At 54.1% G+C, this 22,667-nt stretch overlaps 2 protein-coding genes across 7 annotated transcripts in view; one reads left to right on the top strand and one right to left on the bottom strand.

Moving 5' to 3' along the window:
* The first annotated feature begins 3,536 nt into the window (after positions 1 to 3,536).
* Positions 3,537 to 20,089, top strand: ELAC2 (elaC ribonuclease Z 2). Its single transcript, XM_027519592.1, has 24 exons — positions 3,537 to 3,844; positions 4,294 to 4,344; positions 4,465 to 4,535; positions 5,589 to 5,653; positions 6,909 to 6,966; positions 7,742 to 7,810; positions 8,113 to 8,217; positions 9,382 to 9,440; positions 11,971 to 12,029; positions 12,118 to 12,190; positions 12,665 to 12,777; positions 12,912 to 13,007; positions 13,642 to 13,780; positions 14,002 to 14,087; positions 14,963 to 15,075; positions 16,229 to 16,325; positions 16,853 to 16,991; positions 17,262 to 17,300; positions 17,407 to 17,516; positions 17,796 to 17,895; positions 17,979 to 18,099; positions 18,188 to 18,266; positions 18,714 to 18,858; positions 19,166 to 20,089. Exons 1-24 carry the CDS (start codon positions 3,612 to 3,614, stop codon positions 19,382 to 19,384), a joined length of 2,439 nt encoding a protein of 812 aa, XP_027375393.1. The 5' UTR covers positions 3,537 to 3,611; the 3' UTR covers positions 19,385 to 20,089.
* Positions 20,048 to 22,667, bottom strand: part of ARHGAP44 (Rho GTPase activating protein 44) — a 132,451-nt gene continuing 129,831 nt past the window's right edge. For 2 of the 6 annotated variants that reach the window (XM_027519585.1, XM_027519591.1), the window contains one exon: positions 20,048 to 21,499. In XM_027519585.1, coding sequence (XP_027375386.1) covers positions 21,360 to 21,499 — 140 coding nt within the window. In that variant the 3' untranslated portion in view covers positions 20,048 to 21,359. The remainder of the gene's footprint in view (positions 21,500 to 22,667) is intronic. The other 4 variants (XM_027519589.1, XM_027519586.1, XM_027519588.1 and 1 more) reach the window with 3 other exon arrangements.

Genomic DNA, 22,667 nt, shown 5'->3' with positions numbered 1-22,667 from the left:
GTTTGTTAAGCCCCCTGGCCTGTGCTGTTATGTTATGGCAGCCTGAGCAAACTAATACTGGGCAGCTCCTCCGCGCCCTCAGCAAACATGTCCTGGGTTCCCTCCAGGTCTCAGTTGTTGTTGTTCAGTCGCTAAGGGACTGTGCTTAGTGCTGAGCATCTAATGATGAATGAAGGGATTTCCCTGGTGGTCCACTGGTTTGGTTTTGTTTCTGTTTTCCCCCCAGCCTTATTGAGCTTTGATTGGCACATAACATTGTGTAAGTTGAAGGTTTTCAATGTAATGACTTGATATAAGTACATATTGCAAAATGATTACCACCATGAGGTTAGTTAATATATCCATCACCATGAAAAGTAACCTTTGTGTGTGTGTGATCTACTTTCTTAGTAACTTTCAAGTAAACAATACATTATTGCTAACTATAGTTACTGTATTGTACATCTCCAGAGCTTATTCATCTTGCAACCAGAAGTTTGTACAGTTTGAACACCTCTACCTATTTTCCCATGCTCCCAGCTTCTGGTAATCACTAATTTCCTCTCTGTTTCTGTGAATTCCTTTAAGAGTCTCTATATAAGTGAGATCATATAGTATTTGTCTTTCTCTGACTTATTTCACTTAGTACAATGCCCTCAAGTCTCACCCATGGTGTTGCAAATCTTTGTTATGGCTGAGAACTATTGCATTGTATATATTTACCATATTTTATCTATTCATCTATTAGGTTGTGTCCTTGTCTTGGTTGTTTCCATGTCTTGGCTATTGTAAATAATTAACACAGGGTTGTAGATATCTCTGAGATACCGATTTCATTTCCTTAGTGATTTCATTTCCATATATACCCAGAAATGGAATTTCGGAATCTTATAGTAGTTCCATGGAGAAGGCAATGGCACCCCACTCCAGTACTCTTGCCTGGAAAATCCCATGGGCGGAGGAGCCTGGTAGGCTGCAGTCCATGGGGTCTCGAAGAGTTGGACACGACTGAGCGACCTCACTTCATTTTTCCCTTTCCTGCATTGGAGAAGGAAATGGCAACCCACTCCAGTGTTCTTGCCTGGAGAATCCCAGGGACGGGGGAGCCTGGTGGGCTGCTGTCTATGGGGTTGCACAGAGTCAGACACGACTGAAGCGACTTGGCAGCAGCAGCAGCATAGTAGTTCCACATTTAATTTTTTTTGAGGAAATTCCATTCTGTTTTCCATAGTGGCTGAACCAATTTACATTCCCACCAACAGTGTACAAATTTCCCTTTTCTCCATATCCTGACCAATACCTGTTATTGCTTGTCTTTTTGTTAATAACCAGTCCGACCTGTGTATGGTGATAGCTCACTGAGGTTTTGACTTGCATTTCCCTAATGATTAGTGATGTTGAGCAGTTGTTCATGTACCTGATGGGCATTTGTATATCTTCTCTGGGAAAATGTCTATTCAGGTCTATCATTCATTTCAAAATTTTATTTGACTTTTTGCTATTAAGTTGTATGAGCTCCTTATCTATGTTGGATATTAACCACTTATCAGATAATTGGCACATACTGATTGATATTTTTCTCCCATTCCATAGGCTGCCTTTGATTTTCTTGCTCAAATGTTTATTTTGAATACTTTTGGGGATGGTAGTGTCATCACTGTTTCAGGATTAAGCCCTGGAAATGTTTAAAATAATGGAAATGAAGTTTTCCTTTCAGTAACGGTTTCTTCAAGTACAAAATGTTTTTACACAGTTGTGTGGTATTCTTCCACAGAACCAGTTTCATATTTGATTAGAATGTCCAGGTAAAAAAAGGGTCATCCCCATTTAAGGAAGTCCCTTGTATTCCAAATGGTTTAACTGAAATCTCTCAGGGGCTTTGAAAGGGGAGCTAAGTCTTGTTTAGCTTTTCAAAAGGTCTCTATTGGGCTGTCTACCCCATGACTGTCCCTGGGCAACATTTCTTTAACCACCAACAGCTTTTTAAAATATTTTATGTCGGTCGAAACACTTTATTTCCTTTCCAATTTTTACCACCATTCATTGAGTGCCTGGTCCATGACAGTGCCACTCAAAGCTGTTACTATACCATTGGGTGATTTAATTCGAAAACCTTATGAAGTATGGGACTTCCTCATGGTCCAGTGGCTAAGACTGTATGCTCCCAATGCAAAGGGCCAAGGTTTGATTCCCTGGTCAGGGAATTACATCACACACGTTGTAGCTAAAGATCCTGCGTGCTACAGCTGAGACTTAGTACAGCCAAATAAATACACAAAAATATTTAAAAAATAAAACCTTACGAAGTAAAAACTGACTACCCCCACTTTACAGTTAAGGAAACAGGCTCAGAGAGGTCAAGACCACTCGACTAATAAAAGACTCTCTTATTCCAGAGATTGTTCTCTTAACTCCCATTCTTGCTTTTCTTTCCAAAACCCAGTAAAACACATCTGAAACGTGTATTCATACGAATTACAACATAAAAGTTAGCAAAACTCCTATGGTAAAGCTCTATATAGTTTATCTCATCACATCTTAATTCTAACCACCACCACAAGCGGTTGACTCGTCTAAGGGAACAGCTCAGAAGAGGTAGGAAGAGACACGTGCACCCCAATGTTCATCGCAGCACTGTTTATAATAGCCAGGACATGGAAGCAACCTAGATGTCCATCAGCAGATGAATGGATGAGAAAGCTGTGGTACATATACACAATGGAGTATTACTCAGCCATTAAAAAGAATACATTTGAATCAGTTCTAATGAGGTGGATGAAACTGGAGCCTATTATACAGAGTGAAGTAAGCCAGAAAGAAAAACACCAATACAGTATACTAACGCATATATATGGAATTTAGAAAGATGGTAACAATAACCCTGTATACGAGACAGCAAAAGAGACACTGATGTATATAACAGTCCTTTGGACTCTGTGGGAGAGGGAGAGGGTGGGATGATTTGGGAGAATGGCATTGAAATATGTATAATATCATATATGAAACAAGTCGCCAGTCCAGGTTCGACGCACGATACTGGATGCTTGGGGCTGGTGCACTGGGACGATCCAGAGGGATGGTATGGGGGGGGAGGAGGGAGGAGGGTTCAGGATGGGGAACACATGTATACCTGTGGCAGATTCATTTTGATATATGGCAAAACCAATACAATATTGTAAAGTTAAATAAAATAAAATTTAAAAAAAAAAAACAAAAAAAAAAGAGGTAGGAACCGGTGTCCAGCGCGTGAGCCTAAGCCCACTCCAAGAACTCGCTCCTCCGCCCGCATCTCCTTTCCGGTCCTGTGCCTGGAAGTCCCGCCCCGCGCCCCCGGAAGCCCCGCCCAGACGAGGGAGGATTCCCGGAAAGAACAGCCAGGGGAAACCAAAAAGAGACCAGGGGCGGGGCCGTTCAGGGCGCTCTAGCATTCTTCCTCTCTATGACCACTACCAATTGACAAGGGCAGTGCGGAGAGGTCGCTCCCTATTGGACGTGAGGCCTCGCGTAGGCGGGCAGCTAAGCTAGCGGCGCGCTGATTGGCTGGGGCCCCACGCGGGTGGAGGGGCGGTGCTGTCGGGGCATGCGGACCAAGGCCGCCGGCTGCGTTCAGGTCCGGGAAGAGGAGGCTGCGCATGTGGGCAATCCGCTCGCTGCTGGGGCTGCGGTGCGCGGCCGGGCGCACCATGTCACAGGGGCCGGCGCGCCGCCCGCGGCCGCCCAAGGACCCTCTGCGGCACCTGCGCACGCGGGAGAAGCGCGGCCCGTCATGGGGGCCCGGGGGCCCGAACACCGTGTACCTGCAGGTGGTGGCAGCCGGCGGCCGGGATGCGGGCGCCGCCCTCTACGTCTTCTCCGAATTCAACCGGTCCGTGCGCCGCGCCGGGGCCCGGTGGGGGGTGGGTGTCCCCTGGCCGAGCCACCCCCCCACCCCCACCCCAGGGTTGATCACCGGGTTGTCAGTGTGGATGCGAGAGCCCGCACCCCGTACTGCCCCGTCCGTGCGGCTCCGGGAGGCGCCCCTGACCCTTAGGCAGAGCCCTCTCGCGTGCGCCTCATGGCTGGGGCGTGTGTGAAGTGGGCAGATGTGCGGAGGAGGTGATGGAAGAGGACCCCAGCACCGGCCCACCCCAGCCCCCTCCTCGCGTCTGCCGAGGAGGGTTCAAAACCTAGCGTCCTAACAGCAGACACTCGGCCGGTAGCACCACATGGGTTTTCAGGGTTTTTTTTTTCTCCCCTCAACGGTGTACAACAGAGCACCCGATCGATGGCAGAAGCTTTACAGACTCTGACTCTGGTGCGATGTTCGTTTTCTAGGTATCTCTTCAACTGCGGGGAAGGCGTCCAGCGACTCATGCAGGAGCACAAGTGAGCCAGCCCTCTTCCTGCGGGGCGGGGATGACTGTGCGGCTTTGACACGGGGGTCAGCAGAAGAGAGGGTCCCTGGCCAGTGTGTTGTGTCCTGCTGCAGCGCTTTCTCTTTCTTAGGCTGAAGGTGTCCCGTTTGGACAACATATTCCTGACCCGAATGCACTGGTCTAATGTTGGCGGGTTGTGCGGTGAGTCCATTCTTGTCCAGGTCAGAGGCTGGAGGGAGGTCTCTGGGATTTTAACCTGCCTTCTCCACCGCCCTCACCCCCGCTTTTTTTTTTTTTTTTTGCCCATCACCCGACGTCCAGGGGAGCTGGAATTCTTTTTATGCCTGCCCCATCAGCTACTGCAGGAAGCATCAAAAAGTGTGGCTTAGAAGAGGTGTTAATGTGGAGGCTGCCTTTAGGTGTTAATCACCCACCTCATTTATTGAGTTGCTGGACTGGAGGTGCGGGACCAACTGGAGTGTGTGGTCACAGTAAATGCAGATCACAGTAAATATTAGGTTGGCCAAGAAGATGGTTTGGGTCTTTGCTTAACAGACTCTTTGGCCAACTCATTATGTCTGCCACTGGGACTATCAGCTACACACAGAGACCCAGTATCCAGATTTGTTGCCGTTTAGTCACTAAGAAGTGTCTGACACTTTTGTGACCCCATGGGCTATTATAGCCCACCAGGCTCCTCTGTCTGTGGAGTTTTCCAGGCAAGAATACTGGAGTGAGTTGCCATTTCCTTCCCCAAGGGATCATCCCCACCCAGGGATCAAACCCAAGTCTCCAACATTGGCAGGCGGATTCTTTACCACTGAGCCACCAGGAAAGCCCGGTATCCCAATTACCCCCTTGTTTCTGCCCATCAATTAGAAAGATCGAGATTGTTTTGCTGCCACATTCTGTAACATTGTGGAGCAGGTAGGAAGGAGTAAAGGCCGGACCCATCTCATCCCCCAGGAGTGAGACTCAGATGAGGTGAGGACGTGCCCAGGGTGCAGAATTGGTGCCATCCTTTGACTCGGTGGGTTTTTGCCCCCGAGGTGCCTCATTCTAATATCAAGTCCTGAGTAAGTGTCCCTTGAACCTCTAGCCAGCCCCAAGTCTGCTCTGCGTGTGTTCCCTGTTAACTCTGCAATTACAGCAAGTAGGAAAAGCAGCCGGTTACGTAAGGAGTGCGCCTCCTGGCGGTGACTGCGAGTCAGGGGTATGAGAGATCTGAGTTTGTTCATTCTGTTTTTTTTTTAGGAATGATCCTCACTTTAAAGGAAACCGGAGTTCCAAAGTGTGTGCTTTCTGGACCTCCACAACTGGTGAGTCTCAAAGCTGAGCCTTCCATTTTAACTTGCACAGGAATTTCCAGTTTTGCACATCGGCCCTCTGCCCTCCAGAGAAATCTCAGAGCAGTGGAAACACTTTGCGTTTCAAGCTAAAGATAACTTGAGTCCAAGCCTTATTGACTCTGACTGGGCTCAGGTCACATTCCCTCCTGGAGCCTCAGTGTCTGTAGCTGTGAAAGGGTCGCAGGTGTTACGAATTAAACAAGGTAACAGAGCACAGGGTCACTTTGTTTCACACCATGTAGACACAAGATGTCAGCTTTTATTCTTTTTTGTTTAAAATTTATTTATTTTTTAGTTGAAAGATAATTGCTTTACAGAATTTTGTTGTTTTCTGTCAAACCTCAACATGAACAACTTCTATTCTTATTTATTAAATTTCAGACATCTCTGTTGTACCTTCCAAGCCAGCTTACAACATGTTGAGAGGTTATAAACACATTATTGGTGTAAGGGTTCACGTCACGTCCCAGGTCCTAGGGGAAAAGGCAGCCAGACACCAGCCCTGCCTGTGACATGTGTCTCCAGAATAACGCCTCGCAGCTGTCCCTCTGTCCTCCTCGTTAGCTCTGTCCCACCATGGTCTGCCATCACTTCCCACATCCATTCCTCCACCCGCGTGACTGTCCAGCCCCGCGGCCACAGGGATCCCTCAAGTGGAATGGAAGGCGGGTCACCTCGTCCTAAAACCCTTCACAGGTCTCTGTAAACAGAGTCCAGATACCGTCAACGTGGCCCCCAGGTCCCGCTGGCCCCGGCCCTCACCTGCCCTACATCTATGCCCGGCCACACGGCGAGGCTGTGGGGCCAGCTCTGAGCGCTTCACAAAGCCCCCACCTGTCTCAGGCCAAGATAATTTTCTCCCTCCTGTGTCCTCCCAAACTTCCGGGCTCGGCTCCAGGGCTTTGGCCTGGGAGGCCCCCCCCCGCCGGCGACTCTGCAGACTGCTTGGCCCCCAGTCTCCTGTGTTGTTCCTGTGCAGGACGCTCAGCCCCACAGCTGCTTGCTGTTGTTTTTATGATTTCTGTCTCTTCCCCTGGTTTCTAAGTTCTGTGAGCGCAGGTACCCCGTCTTCTCATTGCTGACTCCCAGGCATCTAACCTGTGGTGGACACTCAGTAAGAAAGTTGAAAGTGCTCTCTGAAGTATGTTTTACGTTGCTGCCTCCAGCGTCTCTCATGTATTGACCCTTGAACATGTGTTTCGTCCTCCTCGTTTTTCTTTCTTAGGAGAAGTATCTGGAAGCTATCAAAATATTTTCTGGTCCACTGAAAGGAATAGACCTGGGTAAGTCCTTGATAACTACTCATATGCCCCCTTCTCTCAAATCAGAATACATAAAAGCTGACCAAAGTAAACGTTAAAACTTAAATGCTTCATCCATGTGAGATGAATTTTGAACCTATTGCTGACTGCACTTTCTCTGCCCCTACCTCATCCCCTTAAACAACGGCGGGAAGGCAGGAGTGAGTCAAAAGCTGCCAGCAATGGGGTGTGTGCAGGATGGGGTCTCCCTTGGGGCCCTGAGGCTCCTTCCTGGCCCTGTAGGTGGGTGGCACCATTGAGTGGCCTTGGATCCCTCACAGAGAGAGGGGCTGGGAGCAGTTTTTTTGGGAGCACGTGGCCAGTTGATGGGACGAGGCCTGACCGAGGTACCGGCCGGGCCAGGGGCATCTCCGGTTGGTTCTTCTGTAGAAGAACGCTGGTGTTTTATTTCAGAACGTGTCTTGGCTCTCAGAGTTGAGAGCATAGGTTCCCTGGCCTGGCAGTGCTGAGTGTCAACCTGGGTCTCTTACACTAAACCATCGGCTTCATTTTCTTTTGGCGGTTCATCACCAGTGATCCTCTTACGTCTTCTCACGTGGCTGTGTTAAACGTTAACGGCTGAAGATGTATTTTTGCTGCCTCCCTAAATATTTTCATTTACTTAGAAATTCTTGGTTTAATGCAGATTAATGCAAAAATCCAAAGCACTTCGGTTGCTCATGGGTGGTGATCTCAAGGTGATTCTCATGCCTGTGTTTGCTGCCCCGGTCACTATCCTGTGGTCTTTTCCCCACAGCCGTGCGGCCCCACTCAGCACCAGAATACAAGGATGAGACCATGACAGTGTTCCAGATCCCCATCCACTGTGAGTACCAAGCCACATGGGGGGGACCCCTGGCGGTCTATTGGTTAGGGCTCCATGCTTTCACCGCCAGGGCCCAGGTTCGATCCCTGGTCAGGGAACTAAGATCCTGCAAGCTGAGCTGCACAGGCAAACATTTAGAAAGCCACATTTTCTTGGAGCGGGAGGAGGTGGGTCCTAGTTGAGGAAGGCGGGGGGATGGGAGAAACTGCTGGTGGCCAGTGGAGGACAGGCCAGTGTAGTGGGCAACTGGCTGTGAGCTCGCCCAAGGGCTCTGTCATCTGCTCATCTCCCCTACCGACCAGGCGAGCAGACGAGCGGTCAGCAGCCGCCTGTGCAGAGTCCAGAGCGGCTGAGTCCACAGCCACCTCCACTCGCGGAATCAGCTGACGGGGAGCAGCGCCCGGACGGTAATGGTGCTCGGTCAGCAATGTGCTGTCGAGGGGGCTGGGGTGGACATGGGGTCTGTTAGTCCATTGCTTCCTTCTGCTCTCCATTCAAGTTTTTGTCCTAAGGAAGTTCTCTGTGCAGAACACTTTTCTTTGTCACGTTAGGACACCTGCGGGCAGCTGAGAAGGCTGTCATAAAGGTGGCTGCACGGAGCCTTAAGGGCCAGTTTGTAGCAGGGGGGTGGGGGCCCAAGCTTTGGGTCCAGTTTATCCAGAGGAGAACAGGGCCTGGCAAATGATTCATACAGAGGCTTTTGTGTTTCCCATTTTCTAGTACAAAATTATGTTGTTTATTTCGTTATACAGTACAGATCATTAAGTCTGTACAATTCGTTACCGAGTCTTTGGATTTTTTTGAATTCCCATTTCACGTGTAGCAAATCAGTATTTGCGTGTGCACCTGTCGTGTTGGCAAAACCACACACACAGGAACACTGCTCTCACGTTGTTGGTGTCAGCAGATGGAGAAGGCTCGATGAACTGTTTGTGTCTCATTGAGGCAGCAGTGATGCCAGTTAATTTTTGTGAATGCAGGACCTAACAGCCAAGCTGACAAAGCAGTCAAAGAGTGGCTTTGTGCCTCCTCTTCCAGAATGACAGCCCACTGGGAAACGGGATCAGAATTCCAGAATGAGACCTACCAGAGGAATTGGGCTGCTTGAGGACACTGTGGTCCAGGGATGGGCAAGCTTGATAAGTTCCCGCCTCTGCTCTGAGGACCGAGGGGCCCCAGCCCTGTGAACTGTCCTTCTTGGATGGCATGAGTGAGGACTGACATTTTTGTAGGCCTTTCAACTTTTATGTTATTTCTCACAGAGTTATTGATAAAGCACATTACAGCTTATTTTTTTCTCTCATCTCCACTTCTAGGTAAAACATAAAACATTTTAAAACCCTTCACTTGCTCTTTTCTGGTTTGAGTTTTTGCATTTTTGTTTACTCGAATCTCAACATGAGTTAGAAAAAAAAGAAAGTTCTGCTTGAGGGAAAAACAAGTGTGTTTGTATCCAAAGTTCCTTCCGTTTAAATTTGTGTGACGCCAGATTAGGTGTCAGATGACCACTGATCTGTGACACCTGGGAGCCTTGCCGTTCGCCTGGTCACGGTCGGACTGTCTCTTCTCAGGTGTCGGCTGGAAAGCGCGTGGCAGGGACACCTCCTTGGTGGTGGCTTTCGTCTGTAAGGTGAGCATGTGTCTGGTGATCTGAGGGTAGCAGCTTTCTCTGTGATCAGAGAAAACCCACCCTGGTTCCCAGTAAACCACCTGTGCTCACGTATGTGTCCAGATTGTCTTCCAACCAGAGTCAGTCTTTGGAGACATGTTTCATAGTTGACTGTGAGCCTCACTCTTGAACTTCAGAAATAGCGAAAGGTTAAGTTTCTGAAGTCAATGGAAATAGAGTTGATTTACAGTGTTAACTACTGCTGTACAGCAAAGTGATTCAGTTATACCCGTGTGTATGTATACTCTTTTTAAAAATATTCTTTTCCATTACGGTTTATCACAGGATATTTTCTTGTGCTATACGGTAGGAGCTTATACCCATTCTATATATAATAGTTTGCATTTGCTAATCCCAAGCTCCCAATCCTCCCCTCCCCTCCCCCACCCCGGACTTCCCGCTTAGTGACCAGTCTTTCTTTTTCTTTTTCTTTTTCTTAGATAGGTTCATTTGTATCCTGTTTTAGATTGGACGAATAAGTGATAGCATATGGTATTTGTCTTTTTCTGACTTCACTTAATATGGTAATCGGTAGGCCCATCTATGGTGCTGCAAATGGCATTTAATTTTTTTATGGTTGAGTAATATTCTATTATGTATATACATATATATATTTATATACCACATCTTTTTTATCCATTCGTCCATCAGTGGATGTTTGGGTTGCTTCTATGTCCTGGCTGTTGTAACCAGTATTGCAGTGCACATTAGGGTGTGTATATCCTTTTAAATTATGGTTTTCTCCTGAGATATAGCCAGGAGTGGGATTGCTGGATTGTATGGTAATTGTGTTTTTACTTTTCTGAGGAACCTTAATACTGTTTTTCACAGTGGCTACACCAACTTACATTTTCACCAACAGTGTAGGAGGGTTCCCTTTTCTCCACATCCTCTCCAGCATTTATTGTTTTGTAGACTTTTTAACGATGACCATTCTGACTGGTGTGAGGTGGCACTTCATTGGAGTTTTGATTTGCATTTCCCTAATAATTAGCAATGTTGAGCATCTTTTCACGTGCATAGCTACTGGCTGTCCATATATATCTTATTTGGAGAAATGTCTATTTTGGTCTGCCCGTTGTTCTGTTAGGTTGCTTTTTTTGTTGTTGTTGAGTTTATGAGCTGTTTGTATATTTTGGAAATTAATCCCTTTTAGTTGCATCATTTGCAAATATTTCTACCATCGTGTAGGTTGGCTTTTCATTTTGTGTATGGTTTCCTTTGCTAAAGCTGTGAATTTGATTAGGTCCCATTTGTTTATTTTTACTTCTGTTACTTTGGGAGACTGACCTAAGAACACATTGGTATGATTTATGTCAGAACGTTTGCCTGTGTTCTCTTGTAGGAGTTTTATGGTGTCATGTCTTATATTTAAGTCTTTGAGCCACTTTATTTCTGTGTATGGTGTGAGGGAGTGTTCTAACTTCGCTGACTTAAATGGATCTGTCCAACTTTCCCAGCATCACTGGCTGAAGAAAGTCTTTTTCCCTATTGTGTTAATATATTCTTGCCCCTTTTGTTGAAGATCAGTTGACTGTAGGTGTGTGGATTTATTTCTGGGCTCAATTAATAGCTTTTTTTATCTGGAGATACGTTCTCTCTATACCCACCTTGGTAAGACATTTTTTTTTTTAATCATTATTGAAAGAAAGTGAAAGTGAAGTCACTCAGTCGTGTCTGACTCTTTGCGACCCAGTGGCCTGTAGCCCACCAGGCTCCTCCGTCCATGGGATTCTCCAGGCAAGAATACTGGAGTGGGTTGCCATTTCCTTCTCCAGGGGAATCTTCCCAACCCAGGGATCAAACCCAGGTCTCCTGCATTGCAGGCAGATGCTTTAACCTCTGAGCTACCAGGGAAGCCCTTATTACGTTTGTTTCTGGCGGTGCCGGGTCTTCACTGCTGCATGGGCTTTCTCTAGTTGTGAGCAGGGGCTCCTGTCTGCTTGTGAACGGGAGCTCCTCTGGTTGCGAGCAGAGGCCCCTCTAGTTGTGCAAGTTTTTAAGTACAGAATGATGATTATGAGGTTTTGTGATAGGATTTTTTTCCGTTTTAACATAATAAGAGAACACTGGGAATTTTTTATTTTAACTTCTCTCAGTATAAAAGCAGCAGCACAGTTTTGCCACATATGTGAAAAGTCAACAAGAGAAACCACCCACAGTTTCCCTGTCCCCGGAGTGCCGTGTCACACGGTGGATCCGTGACTGTTTCTGCTGGACTGTGTTCTGGTGACGCTCCATTGGCCGTCACTTGACCAGCACAGGATAACAAAGCGAGCATCTCTCCTCCAGATGCTTGGAGGACGCTTCTTACTTGGGATGGGAATAGAGGGCATTTTATTAGATGGACAAGGAGGTAACAAGGTTGGGGAAGTAAGCAGCTCAGTTTTAAAGCATTCGGTTTCCAGTGCTAAACCAGTTGTGAAACTGCTGGTGGAAACCGAGCTTCTCCGTCAGACCCTGGCCTCACGTGCTGTACTCTTCTTCACAGCTCCACGTGAAGAAGGGAAACTTCTTGGTGCTCAAAGCGAAGGAGCTGGGTCTCCCAGTGTGAGTGGCGGGGTGTCTGGGGGGGCCTTGCTGGGCACAGGGCGCCCCCGGGGCCCCACCCTCACCGAGGCCTCGCCTGTCATTTCAGCGGAACAGCCGCCATCGCCCCCATCATTGCTGCCGTCAAGGACGGGAAGAGCGTCACCTACGAAGGGAGAGAGGTGGGTGCGGTCCTGGCAGGCACAAGCCGGGCCTGGACGCTGCACAGTCGCTGTTTGGTTTGGGCCCCACTTACAGGGGAGTGAGCAGCTTGGGTTTCATCACTGAGCTGAGCTTGTCTAGGCTTGTCCTGCACATCAGTGCTGGCCACATGGGGGCGTTTCTGGGGGTTTCCCTTTAGGATTTGGGGGTCTTCCTGATAGGATGAGGGCTGTCCCTGTCCCTGGGTTCAGGGGAGACCCCCTCAGGGTGGACTTCAGGCGTGTGGCCCCAAGGAGTGACATCCTCACCAGGGTGGGAGGATGTAAGGACGAGACTCTGCCAAGAGCCGAGTGTGAAATGCCCTCTCCGGCCGGCCGGCCCCGGCTGGTGTCCGTGGAGAGAGGGCCGGAGGTGTGGGCGCTCCCTGAGGGGGCTAACACTGGGGACTTGGGGGCCTGCCCTGGGAGCACATGGTGACCCCGGGGACTTCACAGATTCTGCCTGAAGAGATCTGCACCCCTCCAGACCCCGGGATCACCTTCATCGTAGTAGAATGTCCAGACGAAGGGTTCATCCAGCCGCTGTGTGAGAACACCACCTTCAGGAGGTGAGGAGGGCCCTCCTGGAGGGAGGTGAGAACCGACATTGGTTGGGAGAGCAGGTCTGGGCTCCTGCTGCCCAGTCTGAGGTCTGCACTCTGCCTCACTTGACCTAGCAGAGCTCCCACTTGCTTCCTCCCAGTTACCAAGGGAAGGCCGACGCCCCCGTGGCCCTGGTGGTCCACATGGCCCCGGAGCACGTGCTCCTGGACAGCAGATACCAGCAGTGGATGGAGAGGTATGAGGGCCCCCAGGTTTCTGCCCTCCCTGGAGGCTGGGGGCGTCTGTGCTGTGAAGACAGTCCCCGCGAGGGGGCGCTGCGGGCACACGTCTGCTGGCCTGGGGCTGGCTTCCTGCCTGCACCCTCCACACCCTCACCTCGGAACAAACCCTGCCTGTGTTGATGATCACGTGTGTGTTTCCTCAATAAGACACGTGGAGGATAAAGTAGCAGCCTTGCTTTAGAAGCTCTATCCACGTTGGGCACCTTCCTGCTCTTCCCCACCGCCCACCTGAGGGCTGGGTGGAGGGACTTGGCTGGGGTTGGACTGGGGCGTGTGGTGACTCCTTTCTTGCTGGCGCCCCTGGTCCTCTGCCCCTCGGGGTCTGAGTGTTGGCGTCCATCACCATCTTCCTTTCCTCCCCTCATCCCCGTGCTCCCTCGTGTTCCCGAGTCCCCAGCCCCAGAACTCTTCCTGGTTTCCCAAAGGCTTTGAACTGGGCTCTGAGGAGGAGCTGGGCTGTGTCTGGCCACTCGGGGTGACCTCTGGACAGGTCACTCACCCTCTTGAGCGCTCCCAGTACATGACCACCCCGTGGGCTGGAGTGCCCCCAGAAAGACACCATGATGACCGTGTGTCCATCTGTCTTAGGTTCGGGCCCGACACTGAACACCTGGTTCTGAACGAGACCTGCGAGTCGGTCCACAACCTGCGCAGCCACAAGATCCAGACCCAGCTCGGCCTCATCCACCCCGGCATCTTCCCCCCGCTCGCCGGCCCCCGCCCTCAGGTAGCAGCCCTCCACCTCCACTAGCCGGCCCCTGCCCTCAGATAACCCCCCCACCTCCACTCGCCGGCTCCCGCCCTCAGGTAGCAGCCCCCCACCTCCACTAGCCAGCCCCTGCCCTCAGATAACCCCCCCCACCTCCACTTGCTGGCCCCCGCCCTCAGGTAGTGACTTCTCTCTGTCCCTGTTGTCCCCCCCATGGGTCACAGCTCCATCTCTTGCAGGAAGGCAGTGCTACCCAGGGTGTGCCCACGGTCCGAGGCCAGTGTCTCCTTAAGTACCAGCTCCGGCCCCGGCGGGAGTGGCAGAGGTCAGTGTGGTCTCGGGGGTGGGGGGGGGGGGGTGGTCAGTGTCTCAGGTCTGCAGCCACGTGGCCTCTGCCTCCGAGCAGGAAAGTCAGTCACCCGCCATCCGGTCACCCTGAAAGACTGCCTGTTACCAGTTTGTGATTTCTGACCCGGGGTGTGGGGGCGTGTTACGAGGTATGTTTATACTGTGGGTTTAGGGCCTGATACACTGTCGGGCTTTTCTTCAGAACAAGGTTGTTGCCAGGTTTCCAGGTGGGGGTGCTTGTTCATTGGAGGCCCTGCAGTCCTCCTGCTACGTTAATGAAACAAGTGCCTTCCATAAAAATCCTTGGGTGGAACAGGGTTTCCTTGGAAGATTCTTAAGTGGGGGTGGGGGAGGGGTACTGGGTCAGAGGCCGGCCCTGCCTGAGGTATCTGGTGAACCCAGCTCACCCTGCAGCCAGTCACGTGAGAGGTGCTTACTGCCCTCTGTCTTCAGTGTTTAAAAATTTGAAGTGTCCTGTGCACACCAGTATGGTCCAAGGGGACCACGTTTGGAAAGGTGGCTGGACCCTGGGCACCACTGTGTTGAATAGTTGGGGCCCTTTAAGAGCCCTCCTCCCCTCCCCCAGGGGGATGCCCGGCACGACTGGGGTCTAGTGAGTAGAGGTCAGGGAGGCCCCTGCCCACTATCAGTGCTGCCAGGGCCAGCCCGGCCCGCTTTGAGCTGCGAGGTTCTGAGGACCAGAGGTGTGAGACCCGCTGGGCTGGGGAGGGTCTGCCACGGCGTGACTGAGAGGTGGAAGCACCTGCAGACAGTCCCCAGGGTCGGTGCTGACGTCAGGTCTCATTCACGGCCACGGCGCCCTTCTGTCCCGATTCTACCACCTTCTTGCAGGGATGCCGTCCTGACCTGTGACCCCGAGGAGTTCATCGCCGAGGCCCTGGAGCTCCCCAACTTCCAGGAGAGCGTGCAGGAGTATAGGAAGACAGCCCAGGACAGCCCAGAGGGTGAGGCAGACCAGGGACCAGCCCCTCCCGGGCTTGCCCTCCTGAGGGCATTCGTGCAGCACAGAGCACAGGGTCAGCCTGACACTGTCTAACCCCAGGGCCTTCTGGTCTGTTTACTACCAGTGCCTGCCCCCACCCAGACCAGTCAGGTCGGAAGTTAGGTGATGAGGCCCACGCAAGCCGAGCATGAGGGTCTGGGACCTCGGGTGAGGTTCTGGGCAGAACCTGGGGTCTGGTCCCAGCTTTGCTTTAAGGGTCCACGGGAGGACTCTGGCCCCGTCACTCACCGTGTCGGGCTTCCCCCGCCCCAATGGGAAGACAGTTTGGGGAACTCCGTGGCCTCTCTGCAGTAGTTGGCTTCCCCAGTGGTGGTGGTCTCAGCTCACAAGTGAAGTGGAGAAAGGAGGCTGGACCAGAAGGCAGGGTCAGGTTCAAGCCAGTCAGCGCCAGGCTGGAGTTTCAGGACTATGCCTCCCTGGCTGCGCTTGCCGGGGTAGGTTTCAGGTTCGCACGTTAAAGCCCCATTTGTATTGTTGCTCGTGCGCATGCACATGCGGCCTGTCTGGCTGGGCAAGGCTTGTGGGGCCCCATGCTTCAGAATCCAGGAGGCTGTGCCTCTTCCTCCCAGAGAGTGAACCCCCCTGAGCCCCTCCCAGCAGGGCGGGACCTGTGCCAGGTGGGCTCAGCCTGGAGGTCTGAGCTGATTGACAGCACGGAGAGGGGCCCCCTGTTATATCATCTCGTAGGAGACTTGGGGGCTCCCCTGAAAGCTCAGTTGGTAAAGAATCTGCCTGCAATGCTGGAGACCCTGGTTCGATTCCTGGGTCAGGAAGACCCGGTGGAGAAGGGATAGGCTACTCACTCCAGTATTCTTGGGCTTCCCTTGTGGCTCAGCTGGTAAAGAATCCACCTGCAATGCGGGAGACCTGGGCCTGGGTTTGATTATTGGGTTGGGGAGATCCCCTGGAGAAGGGAAAGGCTACCCACTCCAGTATTCTGGTCTGGAGAGTTCCATGGACTGAGCAACTTTCACCACCAAGAGACTTCGGCCTGTGGAATTGCTCTGCTTTCCGCCCCTTCTGGTCTGAACATCACCCCCTCCTGGGGATCTGTACTTAACCTCAGGGCTGGCTCACGATGTGTTTTTCCATAGCAACCAGCAGCCAGTACCCAGAAGTGGTCTTCTTGGGGACAGGGTCTGCGATCCCAATGAAGATCCGGAATGTGAGCTCCACGCTCGTCAACATCAGGTATGAACCCTTGAAGGGAGGCGCCACCCGCGGGGGGACCCTGCCCCACTCCCAGGTGAATCAGAAGGTGCAGCCTTTAATCCCTGGAGGCCAGTCTTGGCTGGAGTGCCCGGGGAGGGGTCGGGCAGTAAGGTGACGGGTGGTCCGAGTAGCTGACTTGGACGTGGGGGGTCCGCACAGTTGGATGCCCAGTCATCTTTGGATGAAGCAGGTGGTGTGCTGTGAGCCATCACCTGGTCTCACTGGGCTTTCGGCTCCTCCTGTGAACTAGTCACTAACCGCCCCCACCAGCGTCGTGGTGCACCTGCCGCCAGGCTCCGCTTCCCACACAGACCCTCTCTTGGATGCCCAGCATCTGTGCGACTCCGAGGACACTCGTGTATGTCCCGGGGCGTCGGGATGTCCTCTGATAGGAGGAGGACAGATGTGAGGCCGCCTTCACCTTGAGGGCAGCCTCCCTGGGTGGGGCTGAGGTATTGCCCTGCCCTCCTCCCTGAGTGAGTTCCCCCCGCCCCCGTCCCCCACAGCCCCGACACGTCCCTGCTGCTGGACTGCGGGGAGGGCACCTTCGGGCAGCTGTGCCGCCACTATGGGGACGGTGTGGACCGGGTCCTGGGCTCCCTGGCTGCTGTGTTCGTGTCCCACCTGCACGCCGACCACCACACGGTGAGTGGGCTCCCTCCTCGGGCCCTGTGACTCCCACCCGGCGTGGTGTCTTAGGAAAACCCGGTAGCCTAATCTTGAGGCCACAGGGCCTCCCCTGGCCAGGTGGCTGCTTGGAGCCACCTTTAGCCAGAGGCGGGCGGCAGCCGGGTGGTGGGCATCAGAGGTGGGTGGCTGACGGCAACCAGGGACTGCAAGCTGGGGTCCCAGGGCCCCAACTCGGGAGGGAGGTCGGGTCTGCACGAGGCTGATTGTGTCCCCTCCTCCTCCCAGGGCTTGTTGAACATCCTGCTACAGAGAGAGCGTGCTCTGGTGAGTCCACTGGACTGTACTGCTCCCTTGTCCTGTGATGGCACACACACGCCTCCTCCCACTCCACACCGTTTCCGCTGAAACATCTGCTCTCTCCCCACTGCAGGCATCGCTGGGCAGACCCTGCCACCCCCTGCTCGTGGTCGCCCCCACCCAGCTCCGGACCTGGCTGCAGCAGTACCATAACCAGTGCCAGCCGCTGCTGCACCACGTCAGGTGGGCTCAGGCCGGGCGGCAGAGCTGGGGAGGGTGGAAACCCTTGGCTGGTTCCCACTCATAAAGGCCCTTCGCTTTGGGTTTCTCCCGGCCTCCTTCACTTCCATCCGCAAGTCTAGATCTCTGCCAGCACTTCTCTGTGAAACGGTTTCCAGGCCTAGCACCCTGCTTCTTCAGTGACAGCACTGAATTGTTCCTTTGTAATAGTGGGGCTCTCTAGTCAGCGGCTTGAACATCAAATTAAACGTTCTTTTTCTTAAATGTTTTATCTTCTCACAGTGTTATTCCTGCCAAATGCCTTCAGAAGGGAGCTGAGGTCTCCAGCCCCGAGGTAGAAAGGTTGATAAATTTGCTGCTGGAAACCTGTGGCCTGGAGGAGGTAGGGGGAAGCCTGGGCGCAGGTGGGCAGGTGGGGGCCACGGAAGCGTGTGGCTGGCTGTGAGCCCACCACCCCTCCTCCAGTTCCAGACCTGCCTGGTCCGGCACTGCAAGCATGCCTTCGGCTGTGCGCTGGTCCACATGTCCGGCTGGAAGGTGGTCTACTCGGGGGACACCATGCCCTGTGAAGCTCTGGTCCAGATGGGTGAGTAGGGGCGTGTTCTGTGCAGCCCCCAGACCCCTGTGGCCCCCAGGCAGAGGGCTTATTCTTGGCACCTGTGCTGCTGCTTCAGGGAAGGATGCCACCCTCCTGATCCACGAGGCCACCTTGGAAGACGGTCTGGAAGAGGAAGCTGTGGAGAAGACACACAGGTACAGAGCGCCCAGTCCGTCTGGCTCCCCAGCTGATGCTGGGCCAGCCTGCTTCCCACCAAGGGCCGTGGGGGCTTCTGACCCCGAGTGGCTGGCTCCCCAGCCTCCACTTTTATTTCTGCGGCACCTCTAAGGCAAGGCTCTGGAGGAGGTGTGGCTCAGGAAAGAACTGAAAATATGCTGAAGCCAGGGAAGCGGGGCTGGGGCAGGGTCATGGTGTGATCTAAGGGAGGAGTGTGTCGCCCCAAGTGGGAGGCCCCTGTCCCCGAGGCCCTCACTGGTGGGCAGTCCCACAACGCAGAGCCTGGGTTGCACTGGGGGAGGTGGGAAGACGGGCCCTGGGGTGGCTTTGTTTCGGCGGCAGGAAGCCTGCGGCCCCCAGGTGTCTGGCTGGGCCAGGGTCTGCGCGGCCTGCTCCTCCAGCCTCCCGCTGACCCATGTGTGCAGCACCACCTCCCAGGCCATCGGCGTGGGCATGCGGATGAGCGCAGCCTTCATCATGCTGACCCACTTCAGCCAGCGCTATGCCAAGATCCCACTCTTCAGCGCTGACTTCAACGAGAAAGTGGGCATCGCCTTTGACCACATGAAGGTGAGGGGACCCCTTGGGCGGGGCGGGGAGAGGCGCCTCCATCCGTGTGGATGGCCGGGCTCAGCCTGCTGCCCACCACAGCTGGCACAGAGCCTTGGGGCACAGGCCCCCAAAAGCCCCGTGGAGGCCCAGCTATGACACATGAGCCACCCACCATGAGGGCCCGGGGATGGCGTTCTCTGAGCAGTAAAGCTGGGCCTCTGGAGCCTGGCTTCCTCTCCCCACGGCCGGACCAGTCTTCCAGCCAAGTATGCCTGTGAGGGTGGCCGGTGCCTGCGAGCCATGACAGCCTCATCTTGCCTCGTAGGTCAGCCTTGGGGACCTCCCGACGGTGCCCAGGCTGACGGCGCCACTGAAGGCCCTGTTCGCCGGAGACCTGGAGGAGATGGAGGGGCGCCGGGAGCGCCGGGAGCTGCGGCAGGTGCGGGCGGCCCTGCTCGCCGGGGAGGACGTGGAGCCACCACAGAAACGTGCCCCCACAGAGCAGCCCCTAAGCCCACAGAGCAAGAAGGCCAGGGCCCAGTAGACCTGGGGCTGGGGAGTGTGGCGGGAGGCCGCGGCTTCCTTCGGTCTCCAGTACGAGCGCTGGGCTGGGGACGCAGCCTCAGGAATGGTGTCTCCAAGGATGGGACATTGTGAAGGTGGCGTCTGGACCCTGAGTGCTCTGTCCCTGTGCTGCGGCCAAGCAGGGTCTTGGGGCACAGCTCTGCGCTGCGGGCGCCCAGGGTGCCTGGAAGCAACTTGATCCTGGCAGCGACCTTCGGAGTCCATCCCCGGGGAGCCAGCACCGCTCTGCAGTCTGGTGTCTTAGCCAAAGTCAAGTCTTGTGGACTGTCAGCTGCGGACCGCGATGGGTGGGCGTGCAGTGGTTCCAGGAACGCAGAGATGGGCTGCCGTTCCTGCCGCATAAACAGACTGGAGTGTGGAGCGACACCGCGTGGGGCCAGCAGCCGGGCCTCCCCCTAGGGCTGGACAGCACTGAGGTCAGTGTCTGAGAAGGGGGTGGATTCTCACAGACACCGCTAGTATTCACGTGTTCTTACCACCGGGGAGGAGAGAGGGGGAGCTTTAAAGAGACACAGGTGCTGAGACAGAGACCAAGGACTGGACTCACCATGACCTTGGAGTCCCTGGCATCGCCTCCCGCATCCCCTCAAGCTTGTTGTTAAGACAGGAAGATAGGCCACGCTCAGGGATAATAAATCTATTTTAATAACATTACTTTTGACAACTATTTGTACACGTATTGAAAGGTAATTGTCATCCCCCGGGCTCCATTACAAATTGGGTACTGAGCTGCCCTGCCAGGAAGCGAGCAAAGCCGGGAACATCAGAAATCAGCAAGTCCCACTGTTGGAGGAGGATTACTTTACACTTGGTTGGGAAAAATAACGAAGCATTTAAATCTCTCATTGTACACCTGTACATGGGTTTAGAGTGAATGGCTCAAATTAAACAAATATAGATTTCATATATACAAATATTATATCCAGTTTAGGTATTCTATTTGAAAAGGATAAAACTGTAAGGTTGGACTCTGCATGCATGACCGGAATCCACTTCTCTCCCCCTCCGTCCCAGGTGTGACCAGACCCCCAGGGTCTCCTCCCTGGGGCCGGCTGGGGACTCTGTGGAAGGGTGAGCCAAGCTCTGCCCACCGCACGGCTGGGGGTGTGGGCCTGGGGGCTCCGTGGGCCATGCCCCCTTCCCCTCTAGGGCTTTGGGTTACAGGATTATTGCTATTCACTTCTGACCTCCAGAAAATGACCCCATTTCTTAGTGAGCTGGGGGACCCTGGAGGGCTGCAATTACTGAGACACATCTCAAGTTTTGGGGGGGTGCCTGGGGAGTTACATTTGGGTCCCCCAGACACACTCAAGATCATTTTTAAAATTCAGAAGTAGAAAACCATAAGATAGTAAAGGGAGCTTCATTCCACAGCGTGGAGGAGTAAAACTTAAATTTTGTCTTCAGCCATTTACATCAAAGCCCACGGATGAAGGTCTGCCCCGGCCGGCTCCTTGCTGTGAAGAGGAAGGCCGGCCAGGGCCCCAGGCTTCCAGGCTCCTGAGAGCTAGACGCTCCGCCCCCGCCCCATCCCTTCCCCTGTCCCCTCCCCGCTCTGCACCATCAGGCGGACCTCGCAGGACTCACGGCAGCCGTCAGCACGGGTGACAGGCAGCCCCAGGCTGACCACCACCAAGCCGCGCACACCCACCCTGCAGAGGATGTTTCTGACACAAGCCCTCGGGTGGGGAGGGCGGTCGCCTGGCGTGGAGGCCGAAAGTGGATCAAAATAGGCACAAAGTCAAAAGGCAAAGATCAAACAAAAAGCCAGAGTCACCACCCAGAGGGGACGAAAAAACATCCGCACCACAGAAACCTGCCACGTGGCCATCCGCAGGGGTCCCACCTGGCGGCGGCCGCAACGGCACGGCCGTGAGCACACGCGTGCGCGGTGCTGCTCTCAGGGCCGTGTGCAGGCGCGTGCGCGGTGCTGCTCACAGGGCCGTGCTCTCCGACTCCTCCTCCGAGTCTCTCTTCTCAGCCACCGAGTGTCGCCGCATGTGCTCCAGGGGCCCGAGGCGCAGCGCCGACCCCAGCTCCACGTGGATGGAGGGCACGTCGAAGTGGACCAGATCTGAAAGGCGGCAGGGGTGGGGGGCGGGCTGAGAGGCTGGGGGCCTGGGGTGTCATGGAAGGGCCAGCTGGTGCGGGGGTCCCCTGATGCAGCCTCTTAAAGGGGCCCGCTCCGCCCATGGGCCCAGACATCCAGATTCCTGGATGTGGTTCAGCATGTGGTTCAGATTCCTACCTGTGGTTCAGGCCCAGCGGATCCTTACCCCCTGGAACCAGACTCTGCATATAGAGGACACCCCCTGGCTGGGCCAGGTCACACCGGATTGGGGATGTCAGGGCTGCATTTAGTTTCCTGGAGTCTGCAGGGATCGGTCACAGCCTGGGGACACAGCCACCTCTCAAGTGCGTGGCTGGACAGGGGGTCCTGACACAGTGGCCCAACTCAAGACCACACATGTATGCCTAAGGGGCTGGGGGAGGTGGGACAAGGGTCTCCCTGAGGACTCCGGGAGTAAGGGGGGCAAGCTGCTCCCTGTGGGCACCGCCACCCCCATTCCCATCCTGCTCGCCTCCAGTTACGCCTCTGCTCGGGCACTGAAAGGTCACTTCCTAGAAAAAGACCAGGAAGAGGGCTGGTCCCCAAGGCAACACACACAGTCTGTCCAGACCTCAGCAGGCAGCTCGGGGCTGGGGGCCCTGCGGGGCGGGCATCAGGCGGCAGCGCCGACTCCCGGGGCCGCAGGGCTAAGGGGACCTGTGACTCCCTCTGGGCCTGATGAGCTCTGGCCTCCGCTCAGCCTCACCGTCCCCAGGTGGGGGACTGAGGACCCACACCACGGGGGAGCAGATGGGGGTGGGGCTTCCCGTTTTTGTCAAACATTCCATCCAAGGAAGACCACGGCAAGTGGACAGACAGACGCGTGGACACCGTCTTCAAAGACACACAAACATGCAAGCTCTGGGACGAAGGTCCTCCTCTCCTCTGACCCTCCCCCACCCGCTAAAACAGCCCCCTGCCTGACTGAGTAGAGACGGGGGTGGGGGGTGGGGGTCCGCGGCTCGGCCGTGCTCCTCCTCCTGCCGGCCTGGCTTGGACTCAAAGCCCCGCCTCTGTCCCCAGGAGGAGTGTGACCTTGGGCGCCTTCTGACCCCGCCTGGGCCTGGCAGTCACTGGGGTGACACAGGTGGGAAGGTGCCCGGAGGCAAAGCAGGTATAGGACGCGCAGCCT

The sequence above is a fragment of the Bos indicus x Bos taurus genome, chromosome 19 (assembly GCF_003369695.1).
Source record: "Bos indicus x Bos taurus breed Angus x Brahman F1 hybrid chromosome 19, Bos_hybrid_MaternalHap_v2.0, whole genome shotgun sequence".
NCBI classification, from domain to species: Eukaryota; Metazoa; Chordata; class Mammalia; order Artiodactyla; family Bovidae; genus Bos; species Bos indicus x Bos taurus.
Note: the sequence above shows the minus strand (reverse complement) of the source record. Positions and strands in the feature narration are given on the sequence as shown.